Raw genomic sequence first — 15,935 nt, 5'->3', positions numbered from 1 at the left:
ATTTAGCAGCAGAGAAACTGTCCCTGACATTAAACAACACATGAAAGGAATCTGGTGCTTGAATTGTGTCTGGGGAGGCAGAGAGAACATGATGGATGTTCCACAACCTCCCCAGGCAATTTATTCTGGTGTTTCACCCCCCTGACAGGCAGGAAGTTTTTCCTAATGTCCAAGCTAAACCTCCCTTGCTGCAGTTTAAGCCCCTTGCTTCTTGCCCTGTCCTCAGAGGCCCCGGAGAATCATTTCTCTCCCTCCTCCTTGTAACACCCTTTTAGGGACTTGAAAGCTGCTGCCCCATTCATGTGCAACCTGAAAAAAAGCTGCTGGAATGGGCTTTCAAAATCACCATGTCACAGTTTGGCTCTCCGGGAGCATCCTGTGTCGGAGACGGTACAACGAGACCGTTGCACGGCTGAGCGCGTGCACAGGCAGCTTTGGTAAACCCCATGGCCTCTTCTTCCTGCTTTGCAGGGTGCAGGGAGCACCTCAGAGCAGGGATGCTAAGTAGCGATACATTTGCTAGTCGAGTAGCCGGCGGAATTTCCATCGACTACTTGACAAGCCCGTCCGCGTTCTGCCTTTGAAATGTACAAGAGCCCCAGCGGGGGCTCTTGTTCATTTCAAAGGCTGCGGGGGTGACTATGAGTTCCCTACTCGCCCCAGGCTGCATGTGGCACTTCCTCTTTGAAATGGACAAGACTCTTGTACATTTCAAAGCTGCAACACTGAACCCATGGATAGCTGGGGAGTCCCCATCTGAACTCAGGCTCCACCTGGCATTTCAAAGCGGCAGCACAGTAGGGAGCAGCTGACCCCGGGCTCCGTGCGGCGCTGCCGCTTTTAAGTACCCACCTCTTCTCCCCCCCCCTTGCTGCCTCTATCTGAGGCTACATCTAGACTGCAGGCTTCTTGCTCAAGAAGCTTTTATCGGAAGAGATCTTCCGCAAAAACGTATTGCATCCACACTGCAAAAGCGCGTCGGAAAAGTGATGCGCTTTTGTGAAAGAGAGTGTCCAGGCTGCATGGCCGCTCTCTTGAAAGTGAGCTCTGATGGCGAGGCAGAGAATGGCCACCAGGGCACCTGTGCTTTTCCCTTTTTCCTCTTTTTGCGCAAAACCCCCTCTTCCCCGTCCACACGCGCCTTTTTCTGAAAGAGTTCTTGCACAAGAAGGCGTTCTTCCTCGTAGAATGACACATACCTATGCTGGAAAACCCCCTCTGTTCTTTCCATTTTTTTGGCATAAAAACGCGCCCGAGGTGTGGACAGTCCGCGAGGTTTTTTTTTTTTTAAAAAACGGCCGTTTTTCCGAAAAAAACTCTGTAGTGTAGATATAGCCTGATAGAGGCAGCAAGGGGGGGAGAAGAGGTGGGTACTTAAAAGCGACAGCGCCGCATGGAGCCCAGGGTCAGCTGCTCCCTGTGGCACTGCCGCTTTGAAATGCCGAGGGGAGCAACTAGTCGACTATCCCGTCAACTAGTCTTTACATCCCTACCTCCGAGCAGACAAGAGCTTAACAAGGAGCTGAGAGAAACCTGAGTTTTAACCCCAGTGCTGCCCATGGAACTTTGTGGCTTAGGAGATCAGGCATTTGCCTGGGGAATAGAGGGTGCCGGGTTCGAATCCTACTGTTCCCCCCACCCTGAGAACCACAGATTGCCCACACAGGATAAGGACCTTCCCTGCTGTTGGGGGGGGCCTAGGAAATCATACTGATATTCCTGGAGGAGGCATGGGACCGTGAGTAAGGAAAGATTTCGTGTGATAAAGCAGCTCACGTCCTGGCCAGAGAAATCAGGAGGCTGCTGGTCCCTAGCGAACTTCGCTGCTCTCCCTTTCGATGACAAGATGATGCAGCGCTCGTTAAAGGCGCACGCCGGAGGATGCTGCTTCACAACCAAGGGAGGCGCCCGGTCCACCTGTTAGTTTCAATGGCAACACCCGAAAGTCTTCTGCAAGGACTCCCCAAAGCCGAGCAGAAAATGAAAATGTCTCAACGTTCTCCTCTCGGGTTACTGGTGTCCGGCTCACTGCTTCAGGACCGGCTGAGACTGCACAGCCAAAACCCCTTTTAAAAACGAGAAGTTGCGCGTTAATTTAACTTCAGTGAAGAGACAGGAACGCTTTCTTCGTTCGCTGCACAGGGCATAGCGATGCTACGAACCTGACGATTTTACTGAGACTCCTCTGTTTTTGCTGCCTGTACATATTCCCAACGAAAGATAAAGATGTTTATTTGAGAGGATAAAAAAACCTCTCGCATAATGGCTGTCAAGGATGCAGGAATATCAAATGGACTCGACAGAGTTGAGTAAATTCTACATGATGCTATACATTTTTCAGTTCAGTGGCCAAACCACAAAATCCATCCAAAAATTGGTTCGTTTTGAACTAAAACTGTTTTTTTAACACACAACAAAACAAATAGAATAATTTTGGAGGTCAAATGAAATATTTGGCTCACACTGAAACAAACTGTTGCTTTTCAAAACCATCACATTGGTTCTTTTTTATTTACTCTTCACAATGATTTGTACAGCCAAATCTAGCTGATGTTTGGAAATGAAAAACCAAAATGCTCGGTTTAGAAAAAGTTCAGAATGAATCCTTTGGACTTATTTTCCAGGCCACGCTATTTGCTGAATTGGACGGGGATTTGTGACTATTTTGGGTCATCCTGAAAGTGCATGTTTTTGGCAAGCGGACTGTTAGACTGAAAAATGTCACCAAACATGAGCACGCGTCTGTTGTTTCTGCGCTCTCCAGTGAGGTCTGCGTTGCGGTTCTACTGCGTTCGATAATGTTTTGTGCGACGTAGAGTAGAAATAATAAGGCAGGCGAAAAGGACAGCTCTCGAAACTCTTTAAGCTCCTGTAAGTGCAAATCTGCCAAATGCATTGTCACGTTATATACTCCAAGGGACAGAAGGAAAAAAGAAACAGCCCTACAATCGCAAGCAAACCACGAAGAGTCTCCTGAACAAATTCGCTAGGCTATAATTAATATAAAAAGAGAAGACTTGAAACAAGAATGTCTTCTGAGTAAAGCTTGCAAGCCAAGCATTTCAAGTGCGTGATTACTTCATTAGTGGCTAGTGTTGACTGCCCGCCGCGGAGCGTTTACTAGCACAACGCAAACCAAACGCTTGAAAACTGGAAATTAACTTTCTGATCCAACCAAGCCCAGCCTGGCCGTGCTATATAAGGGGCAGCGTCACCAGGCCACATCAGACGAGTCCTTTCTCCTTCCCTTATTTTCCTGCGGTCCAGCAGCGCAGCTCCCCATATCCTTCTTCCTACTTGAGCTGCGCCGCCATGAAGAGGCAGACGTTTTATGCAAGCTCTGCTGTTGGGCATAAGGGCTTCAGTGCTGCTTCCGACCTCTGCGGCCTAAGTAGGCCTAGAACCTACGCCGCCTCTGTAGGCCCGCCGGCCGGAGGAGGCGTCGTCAGGGGCGGCGGCAGTGGGAGCGTCTGCCATCTGGGCAGCAGCTCGAGAACGGCCGAGGCTTCCGGCTGCCCCCGCGGATGTTATGGGGGTCGCGGCGAAGGCGGCCCAGGTTGGGGGCAGGTCGGGTGTGGCAGCTCTGGAGGTCTGAGCGGCAGGGTCGGCCTCGGTGGGCCCCGCGGCTGGGAGAGTTTCGGAGGTTATGCCGAATGCAGGGGCGATGCTTTCCGAGGGGTCAGCATCGACGCCTCCCTCCTGAAGCCCCTTTGCGTGGGTGTGGACCCCCAGGAGCACCGGGCTCGAGAGCAGGAGAGGGAGCAGATGAAGACCCTGAACAACCAGTTTGCCTGCTTCATTGACAAGGTGAGGTGGCGGGTGTGTGTGTGTGTGGGTGTGTGTGTGTGTGTGTGTGTTCGATATCTCTGTGAATAAAACCAAGCGCTTGGCACTTGGTGCCGTGTCTCTAATCCGGATTGGCCTCCAGATCCAAATTTCCTCAAGCTCAGGCTGTTGGGACACGAGCCACAGATTGTCCTTAGATTGGGGCCTACTCAAATCCCCTGCGGCCGTCAGTAGAAAGACTCCCGAAATCAGTGAACTGGAGTTGGATCATGCCTGGGGACAGAACCACTGGGGTACTTAGCTCTTTAGAAAGTCTCCTTCGCGTGAAGACTTTAAATCGGGGTGGGCAAGATATGCCGCCAAGCCTCCAGATCCGGCGCTGGGGCTGCCCCACTGGGACCCTCAGGCACAGAGCAGCCGGTTGCTTTAAGTGGCTGGCTGCTCCTGTGGCTCTCTGTTCTGGATGCTGGAGGGAGGAAGAGGCTTCACACCCCTAGCAAAATCTCTCAGCTTCTATTGGCAGGAAACCAGCCAATGGGAGCGGAGAGATTTTCCTGGGAGTGGGGCAGTGAGTGAAGTAGAGAGCCACAGGGAGCAGCCAGCTGTGAGCCGCCTGGGGCTGAGGTAGGCAGGGAGCCTGACTCAGGGTCCTATAGGGCTGATGGCCGGGAGCTGCCTAGGTAAGCGCCTCCCAGCCAGAGCCTGCCTCTGGCACCCCAACCCTCTCCCCCCAATCCCTGCCCTAGCCCACCACTCCCTCCTGCCCCACATCACCACCCAAACCCTCCACCTCCTCCTACACCCTGCCCCATGCCAGAATCCTCTCCTGCACCTATACCGCCTTCCGAACAAGCAACCATGATTCTGGGAGGCATTAGCAGGCGTGTTGAGAGTAAAGTCATTTGTCAGCTTGACTCTGCACGGATTAGACCTCACCTGGGGTATTGTGTCCCGTTTCCATGCCTTATTAGTTTACAGTCGGCATTAGCCTATTTCTAAGTACATGGATGAAGAGGCACAGAAAAAAACTTAAATTTATTTTCTCATCTTTTGTTGTTTACGCTGGACACCGAAAGTTATATTAATGTCACAGAATCATAAACTACTAGAACCGGAAGAGACCTCGAGAGGCCATCAAGGCCGGTCCCCTGCTCTCACGGCAGGACCAAGCACCGTCTAGATCATCCCTGACAGGTGTCTGTCCAACTTGCTCTTAGATATCTCCAGAGATGGAGATTCCACAACCTCCCTAGGCAATTTATTCCAGTGTTTAACCACCTGGACAGGTAGGAAGTTTTTCCTAATGTCCAGCCTAAAACCCCTATTGCTTCTTGTCCTGTCCTCAGAGGCCAAGGAGAACAATTTTTTCCCCTCCTTCTTGTAACACCCTTTTAGGTACTTGAAAGCTGCAATTATGTCCCCTCTCAGTCTTCTCTATTCTAAACTAAACAAGCCCAATTCTTTCAGTCTTCCCTCCTAGCTCATGTTTTCTAGGCCTTTAACCATTGTTGTTGCTCTTCTCTGGACCTTTTCCAATGTCTCCAGATCTTTCTTGGAAGGTGGTGCCCTGAACTGGACACAAGACTCCAGCTGAGGCCTATTCCTGGGCATTGCAGAGGATGAATGGAATGCAAAATTAGTTATCTTAAAATATGTTCGACTTTGATATATATTTATGATTATTCAAAGGAGGGAGGAGTTAATATTAAGTATCATTTCCTAACAATGAGCTCTCATTGGTCCTTTTGTTGCTAAATATTCTATCCCCGCCTCTGGAATACCAATGGTATGTCCAGAATCAAAGACGACTGTTTAACTTTGGGTCCCAATTTATTTCCTTCTGCTCTTTGGTGGCCACATTTGGAGATTAAAAACAAAAAAATCTTCTGACTTTTGCTGCACAGGTTTGCCAGCTGGAGCAGCAGAACAAGGCGCTTGAAACCAAATGGAGCCTCCTGCAGCAATGCGTTCCTCCAGTCCCCAGGAAAAACCTGGAGCCGTGCTTTGAGAATTACATCTGCAGCCTCAAGCAGCAGCTGGAGGCTTTGGTGCAGGACAAAGACCAACTGGCCGGTGAGGAGTCGGCCTCAAGGCAGCGGGTGGATGACTTGCAGTGCAAGTAAGAGATTTAGCCGTCACTTGCTTCTGTCTCACTTTATTGTGCACCTTGTGATCTCCAGTAGCAGCAATGGACAGCGAAGAAAAAAAATTCCATTCTGATTCACCGCTGGACTGTTCCAGCCTTTAGCTGCAGGGCTGACCCTATCCATATGCAAACCCATAGCTGTGTAGCCACCCATGAAATTTGGGGCACCAAATTGCCCCAAATTCCATGGTGCTGTAGGTAGCTGCATTCCGCCTATGGCTCTGGCAGCTTCCATCCCCTGCCTGCCTGTGCAGACTCAGTGCTGGGGATCCGGCAACCCCTGGCCATCCCCAGGGGTTCCAGTGGCCCCCAGCGCCTTCTTCCATCTGCCCCCTCAGGCCTCAGCACCCACTCACCGTGCGGCATTTGTGGGGCCAGCGGATTCACGGAGCAGGGGGCAGCTGGAGAGAAGTGGTGTGAAAAGCACCGAATTTCTTTGGCTGGCTGTGCTCCTCCTGCTTCTCCTCCAGCCTGCGCCTCCCTCCTGGCCCTGCTCCCCACTGCCAACTCTCCTGGACCGGGCGCACCTGCTGTAAATGGCCCCAGGTCTGGGAGAGTTGGCAACCCCTTTCCCACAGCTTCGCCCTTCCCCGGTGGGTGGGAAATGCTGCAGCACATCCCCGTCAGGATGGGCCCTGGGTAGCTGGCATCGCGCCATCAGCATTGGCGATGGCGAAACAAAGCCAGCACCACCACCTGGCGGGCAGAGAAAACTCTTGTCCACGTGCCTCCTGGTGGCTGCTGGCTCTGACCACCGTGGGCCTGACCTGCGGCTGCCCCTTCTCTCACCCCACAGATACGAAGAGGAAATCAGCCGGCGCACAGCGGCAGAGGCAGAATTCGTGGTGCTCAAGAAGGTGGGACACTTGGGTGGGCTAAACGAGTGAGCCTGGCACGGCACATAGAGGAAGCCTTGAAAATCGGGCTGTTCATGCTGGGGGAGCAGATGGGAACAGACTGTGGGCTTTGCCTCCGGCGCTGTCTTCTCAACGTTTGGGAAACCGGTGTCCTTTCTCCCTCAGGAGGTAGACTGCATCTTGCTGCACAACGGAGAGCTGGAGGCGAACGTGAGCTTATTGCGGCGGAAACTGGCGTTTCTGAGAGGCGTGTTCGAAGAGGTACGGACCCTCGCCATGCCACTCACGGGGAAACGCAGTCCCCTGCTCCTTCCTGCAATCATGTTGCACAGAGGGCAAAGGACGACAGGCAGGAAGAACGCCCTAGCGAGAAACTCCACCTGGGTGACGGTTGCTGAGAAACATTTATCCGTCCTGAGTGTGGAATTCTGAAACCTATATAACATTACACCACAGGGCCCGGGTCTTCACCTTGGATCCATCTAGCGACAAACCAATTGGCCTGAGGAACAATGAAACCTCCCTCCCCCCCCAAACCGAGCAGAAATTTGGCACGTCCTACCCACCTGGGTGGCCTGCCTCTACTCGGAAGAGGAAAGAATTCTGTAGCGCTGTCGTGTGGTTCGATTTATTTTAGATCCCAGGGAAACCAGGACACTCCAGGGAGACTTACCCACTTTCTCATTTATTACAAGCGTTAAGCAGTTCACAAAGTTATTTCAATTTTACAAGCCTTAAAACCAATGACTTGACAATTTAAACCTTAAATACCATAAATTCTATAGCAATAAATACAGCTATAATTTTATATTGGTGTTTCATTGCAGGATTAGAAGTAGCTCAATGCAGAGAGTCCTTTGTTCTTCTGGGTGCGTCTACACAGCCCCCTAAACTCTACATAAGATGTGCAATTTGCGCTACCCAGATTGAGTACCTTATTTCAATCCTATTTCACAAGAGCATATTTCAGAAGTTGGCGCATCGATGCAGCACCAAATTTCAATTTCAATTCTATTTCAAAATAGCTTATTTTGAAATTTGGTGCATCTACAGAGTGCCAAATTTTGAAATAATGCACTATATCCAGACATCCCAATAACCCACGAGGAACGAGCTTTACAGGGATGCCGGAATAGTGCACCCATTATTTTGAAAAATATTTCAAATAATGGGCGGCTTGTTAAGATGGAGGGTAGATATTTTGAGATACCTCGGTATCCCAAAATAGCCTCGAGGTGTAGACATACCCTCCTTGAACACCTAGAGAGTGTGGAAAAGGGTGGGAATGAAACTGAAGACTTTCTGCAATTGCAGGAGAGAGCCCAGGTAGAGGGCCGGTTTCGCGATGCCGCCGTTGTGGTGAAAATGGACAACCGCAGGGACCTGGACATAGACTGCATCATCAAGAACGTTGACAGCTGGTATAAAGAGATTGCTCTGAAGAGCAAAGAAGAAGTTGACGCTTTGCACCATACCAGGGTGAGCGGTGAACGACACCGGTAGATCGTACGCTCTTAGATGACGCAGGTTAAATCTAACAATCAACTTCTGTCGGGCTGCCAGTTCCAGGAACTTCAGGACCAAAGGGACCGATTCCGTGAGGCGCTGGAGAGAAACAAGTGTGAGGTTGCCGAACTCACCCGGCTGACCCAGGTGCTGCAGGGTGAGACGGACCATGTAAAGAAACAGGTAGGGGTGATTTTGCTGTTTGGATTTTTACCAATGAACGTGCCAGCGATCTCGTTGAACACAGCATGGCTGGGCAGTAGGTTCCGGTTTGGAAGGACACCACTGTGTCTCTGGCATGAACCAAGACTTATCGGAAAGGTTGGAGTACTCCCCATTTGAGGACAGCTATTTTATATCCAAGGGGCTCCCTGTCCGTGGGTCATTTTGGCGGGTACGGATGGAAATTTTGTATCCACGCCGGGCTCCAGAGATGGTAGCTTGGTGCGAATGAATAAGGCCAACTGAAAAACCACTGCAAGTTGAAGTGCAGGGCGAACCTCTCTAGTCCGGCAGCCTCTGTGGTCCGGCACCATTGGAGTGAGCCAGATGTCCACTTATCGTGGGCGTGGCCAAACTTCCAGTGACCCCATAAAGTTTGTTTACAGCCCCCAGTCCTGGCTCTCAGTTATTTCACTCTAACTTACCCCCCAATGTCTATCCTGAGCCAGGCAGCAGCGGTGTTGGTGATCCTGCTGGACAACATTGACCTCCTTGGGCTTGGCAAGTTCTCTGGTTTGGTCCCAAAGGTGCCAGACTGGAGAAATTCAACCAGTATTAGAGAAGGTCGGGTTGCCAACCCTTCAGGATTATCCTGGAGAGTCCAGGCATCGCAGATTAATATTTAATTGAAGATCACACTCTGTCATGAAGCCAGGTAGGTAGAGGCTCAGGGAAAATGCAGTGAGGGTCGAGGTAAGCAGGGTAGGGTCCCTGGGGAGTGGGCGGGCCCAGGTTCTCACATTGGCTACAAGCAAATTAGTGGGCGGGTCCAGGTTCTCCTATTGGCTACAAGCAAACTAGTGGGCGGGTCCAGGTTCTCCTATTGGCTACAAGCAAACTAGTGGGCGGGTCCAGGTTCTCCTATTGGCTACAAGCAAACTAGTGGGCGGGTCCAGGTTTTCCTATTGACTGCAAGCAAAGTAGTGGGTGGGCCCCGGTTCTCCGATTGGCTACAAGAGAAGTAGTGGGCGGGCCCAGGTTCTCACATTGGCTACAAGCAAAGTAGTGGGCGGGTCCAGGTTCTCCTATTGACTGCAAGCAAACTAGTGGGTGGGTCCAGGTTCTCCTATTGGCTACAAGCAAAGTAGTGGGCGGGCCCAGGTTGTCCTATTGGCTACAAGCAAACTAGTGGGCGGGTCCAGGTTTTCCTATTGGCTACAAGCAAACTAGTGGGCGGGTCCAGGTTTTCCTATTGACTGCAAGCAAAGTAGTGGGTGGGCCCCGGTTCTCCGATTGGCTACAAGAGAAGTAGTGGGCGGGCCCAGGTTGTCCTATTGGCTACAAGTAAGGTGTTCTCCACCCCACACAGAGGCTAGGACTGAGTTGGGAGCCAAAACAAAGGGCTGCATTTGAGGGGCTCAGAGTCAGGATGGAAGACTCTAGCAAGGACGAATAGATTATTGATCGGAGCGTGTAATACCCCGGGAGGGGTTCGTTTGGATTCGGTGACTTGCCTGGAGGGCCAAACTGCTGAAGTCCCACCAAGCTTGGCCTCCGGGGGGCACCGTGGGTAGAAATTGGACTGTGGTGCCCCATCGAGCCAGTAAGAGACACGCAAGTGGGGCGTGCCCCCATTAGAACCCTACAGATATGCCGTCGCATAGCCGACCTCCTACCAAGTTGAGGATCTAGCCTCTGATAGTGTCGAATGTTTCACGACTTTGAGGGAGGGGCCAAAATCGTGCCGTGTTGCTAAGCAACGTCATCCATCCTGCAACAGGTAGGCCTTATGCGAGACACGGGGAGAGCCTTGAAAGAAGGCCACGAAACAAGGAATATGGCTTCCAGCGTGGTAGGCTTCCTCAGCCAAGTTCTTTAAAGGGTGTTACAAGGATGATGGAGAAAAATTGTTCTCCTTGGCATCTGAGGACAGGACAAGAAGCAATGGGCTTGAACTGCAGCAAGGGAGGTTTAGGCTGGAAGTTAGGAAAAACTTCCTCACCGCCAGAGTGGTGAAACACTGGAATAAGTTGCCTAGGGAGGTTGTGGAATCCCCATCTCTGGAGATATTTAAGAGCAGGTTGGACAGACATCTGGATCAGGGGTGGGAACCTAAGGCCCGGGGGCTGGCTTGCCTGGCTCTGGTGTGGGAGGGGAATGCAGGGAAGGTCTTTCTCCTTCTTAGACAGGGGCCATGTCAGCGAGGGTTCCGTTTCTCTTCTCACTTTTGAGCGGCCCCTGCCTGACTTTTCTGTGGGTCCGTGGCCCCCAACCCGACGGTGCTGGGTCCTGCCGTGAGGGCAGGGGATGGGACTTGGTGGCCTCTCGAGGCCCCTCCCCGTTCTCGGATCCTTCGGAGTTTGGAACTGAACCGTGGGGTGGCTCGGCACAGTGGTGACGCCACGGAAGCGGGCCAGCCACAGGTTCCGTTTTCTCCCGTGGCAGCTCGCCTGTCTGCAAGCAGCCATCGATGACGCAGAGCAGCGCGGCCACTGTGCCCTGACCGACGCGCGTGGCAAACACACGGAGCTGCAGAGCGCTCTCCGGAACGCCGAGGACGAGCTGGCCAGGATGCTGCGGGATTACCAGGCGCTGCTGAATGTCAAGCTGGCCCTGGATATCGAGATCACGACGTACAAGACCCTGCTGGAAGGGGAAGAGAGCAGGTGGGTGGACAATGCCGTAAAGCTCGACGGTGGAGCGCTCCCTAAGCGAGCGTCCCGTGATGCGGATGGGGATCGCGAAGGAAATCCAAACGGGGAGAGGGCTCCATTGTACAAGAGACTCGCAACGGAGAGTATGAGCGAAACGTGGAGGTGGAGTGGGCTGGTTGGGAGGCCGAGAAGACGATACAATGGCCATTGAGATCCCAGCAGTAGATCTAGCCGACGGGGTAAGGGGCTCATCTTTCTTTTCTTTCCCCCACAGGATATGTTCGGGGACCCCCATGAGCGTATGTAAGTAATCTGAAGACTCGCAATTGGACTAGTCCAGATCTCTGTGACCGCGCCAGCCTTCCACTCAACCTGTGCTTTCTTGCAGCGATGGTGACCAACTCCTCCAATCTCGCCGGAGACTGTGGGCCAGTGCCCGGAGGCGCAAGCGGAGGTGGCTACAGCTCTGGGCATAGATACGATTCGCTAGGGCGGGGGTTCAGCTCCCAAAGCTTAGGAGTCGGCCCCAGACGGGCGGTCAGCGTCGCAGGCCACCAAAGCATCCCTGAAGGTGCCGACAGTCGTCCCCCTGGAGGATTCAGCTCTAGAAGCGGGAGCTGCATATCCAGAAGCGTGGTCACCTCGGTGTGTAGCCACCACCTCCCGGGAGGTGCACAATGGGGTCCACCCGAAGGCGTCGTCCCTGACGATAGCAGTTACAGTTCTAAGGTTGTCACCGGCTCGGGAAGCCAATGGCAGGTCTCCGGAGGTACTGCCTGCTGCCCGGGTGGAGGCTACAACGTCACCAGTGGATATCCTGGAAATGGTGTTTACACCTTTGAAACCGGAGGATTTATCATCCAATGTTTAGGCAACTCCCCGGCCGGAGGACCCAGCACTGGCATTGTGGGTACCTCAGGCGCCGGGGCAGGCCACCCTGGAGTTCCAGGAAGTTGTGAAGTAGTGAAAGAAACCTACATAACCAGGAATATCCCAGTACAAAGCCACCCTGTCCAAAGTAGTCTGCAGTAAATTCTCACCGCCACACAAATTGCAAAATCCCTGTCCGACTGGAAGCATCCATTAGGCTGGGAGTGATGTCTCATGGGAGTTACATTTTCAGTAGTCTCCTCGTTGTGAACGTGCATTTGTTAGAAGCCTTACTAAAGTCATGTCTCCTTGGAGGATCGACTCTCTGGCGATCCATCTTCCGGGGGTTGATTTAGAGGGTCTAGTAAAGACCCACTAAATCAAACGCTGAGGGCACCCCTGTTGGCGCTGGTACTCCTCACTCTTCTGAGGAGTAAGGGAAGTCAACGGGAGCATTTCTCCCACCAACGTAGCTGGAGTGGCATATCGTAAGCTGACCTTATGGGTGTAGCATAGACCTGGTGTAGCCGGTATTCACGGCGTATCTCACCCTTCAGCTCATAGTGTCTTTGTATTTCAATGATTCACCACCTTTAGGCATTTTCTGTGCTGCAGAACGGCCCTCCCATGAGCTCGTTAATTGCGTTGCCCTCTCTCTGGGTTTTCTCACAACTGGCGGCTTGATGAACCATGCAACTTGTACATGGAAACATGCTCTTCCTACAGCATCTTCAAAAAGTAATTCAGAACATAGAGCAGTGATCTAGTGCTCCCAGAGGGTGCTGAAAAGAGAATCTCTCTCTCTCTGTAAGATGTAGAACTTCATTTTGAGAGCTCTTAAAGAAACGTTTTCCAACGCAGGTATGTCCATTTTGAATAAAAGGAATTTCCGTTTCCAAAGCATATTCTGTTTACACTTAAAGAACAGATTTGTAATGTCAACAAGGAGTCCTAGAGCCCCTTAGCAACCAACAAAAATAAATAGTATCATGAATTTTGTAGCTTGCTTGCAATTAAGTACACGTTGTACAGGCCGTTCTCGCTAGGAGTCCAAGAGATGTTCCAAAAATCTTGGACTTATAGCGAAACAACTTAAAGCGGGCTTGGTTTTCAAAAACCTTCTGCATTCACACTAGGCTTGAATAATTGATTTTTCAGTTCAGTGTCTGAAGCAAAAAATCAGACTAAAAAAGGTTTCCGATAACCAATTTATTTTTTGTTTCTCACCAACACGGAAAATGGAAAATGTTTCATTCGAGTTGAAACAAAACATTTTGTGGGTCAAATTTAAATGATGTTTTCTAGAGAAACCATGGAATCCGACTGATGTTTTCTAAGCAGGATGTGGAATCAAAATGACACTCTCGAATCAATGCGTTTTGATTTTTTCCTAACTGAATTACTACCATCTTTCTGATAATTTTGCTTGAAATTATTTTTAGCAAAGACTGTTTGCCAGATTCAACCTAAATTCCTGTATAGTTCTGGTATCCTGAAAGAATACATTTTTCATCCAGTTTTATCTTTGTCATAAGAACATAAAAACGGCCGTACTGGGTCAGACCAAAGGTCCATCTAGCCCAGTAGCCTGTCTGCCGACAGTGGCCGGTGCCAGGTGCCCCAGAGGGGGTGGACCAAAGACAATGATCAAGCGATTTGTCTCCTGCCATCCCTCTCCAGCCTCTGACAGACAGAGGCCAGGGACATTATTTCTAGCCCCTGGCTAATAGCCTGTCATTCCCCCCCACCCAAGTTTTACTCAGCACTCATGACTCCAAATGAAATCTCTGGATGCGTTTGGTGTTTAGGATCTTTGAGAGCGATCTCCAGTTGTATTTGTATCAAACTGTAGTGAGGCTACCTTAGCCTTTGCTGATTGTCAAAAATTCTCCATTTCCCATTTGGCCTTCAATAAACGACCCGGACAATCCATGTTTTGTGTCTGAGTTTTTAATCAACATTTCATAAGATTACAAGGTAGACTAAGTATGTCTCATTCCCATATTGTATTCTGATGCATGGGCGTTTTATGCAGCTTTGAGGAACGTTTGTTCAGTAGAATTCATACCGAAAGAGCAGGCTGCGGCTTTAATCCACTTTAGACAACCCGGTGAGTGATGGAAGTCCTTAAACTCAAGCAGAATCATAACATCATAGGACCCTACAACAAGAAGGGACCTCAAGAGATATCAAGTCCAGTCCCCTGCCTTCATGGCAGGACCAAGCACCATCTAGAGCAGGGCTACTCAACTTCGGAAGCCCCGGGGGCCACCGTGATACTCCCAGCACATGCCGAGGGCTGCCACTTAAGCATGGTTGCATCGACATGCAAATATATATGCAAATATATGCAAATAGCTTCTTTCACACTGACAGGCATGAATACAAAAATTAAGGCAAGACTACACAACACGCAGGCCCCATTTAAGTCAGCTCTTGTGATATTAATAAAATGCAATATTTACCCGATTTCTACCCATATGACAGCCCTTTTAATGAGCAATGACAGTCCAGGAATTTAACTACTAAACGAATATCATCAGAAGGCCCTTCTATTGATGACTTTTTTGTTTTGGCTTCACAACAGTCCAGGAATTTAACTACTAAAACACATATCAACCCAAACTGCACCGTAGGCTGCAAACAAATGGGCCGCTGATCTAGACCATCCCTGACAGGTGTCTGTCCAACCTGCTCTTAAATATCTCCAGGGATGGAGATTCCACAACCCCCCTGGGCAATTTATTCCAGTGTTTCACCACCTGACAGGTAGGAAGTTTTTCTTAATGTCCAACCTCAACCTCCCTTGCTGCAGTTTAAGCCCATTGCTTCTTGTTCTATCCTCAGAGGCCAGGAAGAACAAATTTTCTCCCTCCTCCTTGTGACACCCTTTTAGACACTTGAAAACTGCGATCATGCCCCCTCTGTCTTCTCTTTTCTAAACTAAACAAACCCAATTCTTTCAGTCTTCCCTCCTCAGTCACGTCAATTGAGGCCTAAGCAGTACACAATAGAGCAGAGGAATTACTCCTTATGTCTTGCTCACGTCACTCCTGTTAATGTAGCCCGGAATCAGTTTGCTTTTTTTGCAAGTGTCCTACTGTTGACTCATATGTAATTTGTGGTTCACTCTGACCCCCTAGATCCCTCTCTGCAGTGATCTAAACAATGCTGCAGTATTTAGGTTTTTATACAGCCCCCACCTTCAAGGTACCAGAATGCCTGAGATGTACCACAAGGTGCTCTGTGTCACATTAAAGACTAACAAATTTGTTAGGGCAGAAACTGCAGCCCTGAAAACTCATGCCCTAACAAATTTGCTAGTCTTTAAGGTGCCACCAGATTCCTTGTTGTTTTAGCTGAAATAGACTCACACAGCTCCCCCTCTGAAATTTACCAGAGTGAAATGCTCCTGGCTAGTAGAGTTTGTGTGACTATAAATGCTTATTTTGGCCCCGTCTCCATGATCCTGGAGTATCTAGCAAATAGCATTTCTGAATTTCAACTTGGGTCAAAGGGAGTACTGCAAGGGTTAGGAGAAAATGGGATGCATGTCTCAATGGGTTAAAAATACCTCACGTCAAAACAAAAAAATCACCCCAACCCCCCGGAAATTGCAAATTCATCCACAAAGACAGAATGTGTCTTGTTTGTGTCAGCTCCGTCCATCAAGAACTCAGGGATTAAGGGCAAAGAGACAGAAGTGGGAGGAAAAGGAAGACAGGTGTCTACATTTACACTGGCGGTTTCTTGCACAAGAACTGTTTTGCAGAAGAGTTCTTGCGCAAAAAGTCTTCCTCAAGAGCGTGTCTACACTGGCATGTGCTTTTGTGCAAGAACATCTATGGCAGTGTGGACGCTCTCTTGCGCAAGAAAGCTCTGATGGCCATTTTAGCCATTGGGGTTTCTTGCGCAAGAAATTCATGTTGCCTGTCTACACTGCCCTCTTGCGCG

At 50.3% G+C, this 15,935-nt stretch overlaps 1 protein-coding gene across 1 annotated transcript; it reads left to right on the top strand.

Moving 5' to 3' along the window:
- Positions 1–3,312: 3,312 nt before the first annotated feature.
- Positions 3,313–13,896, top strand: LOC102462015 (keratin, type II cytoskeletal 75-like). The gene is made up of 8 exons (XM_089774875.1): positions 3,313–3,807; positions 5,691–5,905; positions 6,729–6,789; positions 6,955–7,050; positions 8,104–8,268; positions 8,353–8,478; positions 10,903–11,123; positions 11,386–13,896. The coding sequence occupies exons 1-8, from the start codon at positions 3,313–3,315 to the stop codon at positions 11,420–11,422; spliced, it is 1,416 nt and encodes a 471-aa protein (XP_089631001.1). The 3' UTR covers positions 11,423–13,896.
- The last annotated feature ends 2,039 nt before the right edge of the window (positions 13,897–15,935 follow it).

Source organism: Pelodiscus sinensis, chromosome 31 (assembly GCF_052426305.1).
Source record: "Pelodiscus sinensis isolate ZL-2025 chromosome 31, ASM5242630v1, whole genome shotgun sequence".
Classification (NCBI taxonomy): Eukaryota; Metazoa; Chordata; order Testudines; family Trionychidae; genus Pelodiscus; species Pelodiscus sinensis.
The sequence above is the reverse complement of the archived record's forward strand: the minus strand, read 5'-3'. Positions and strand labels throughout refer to the sequence as shown.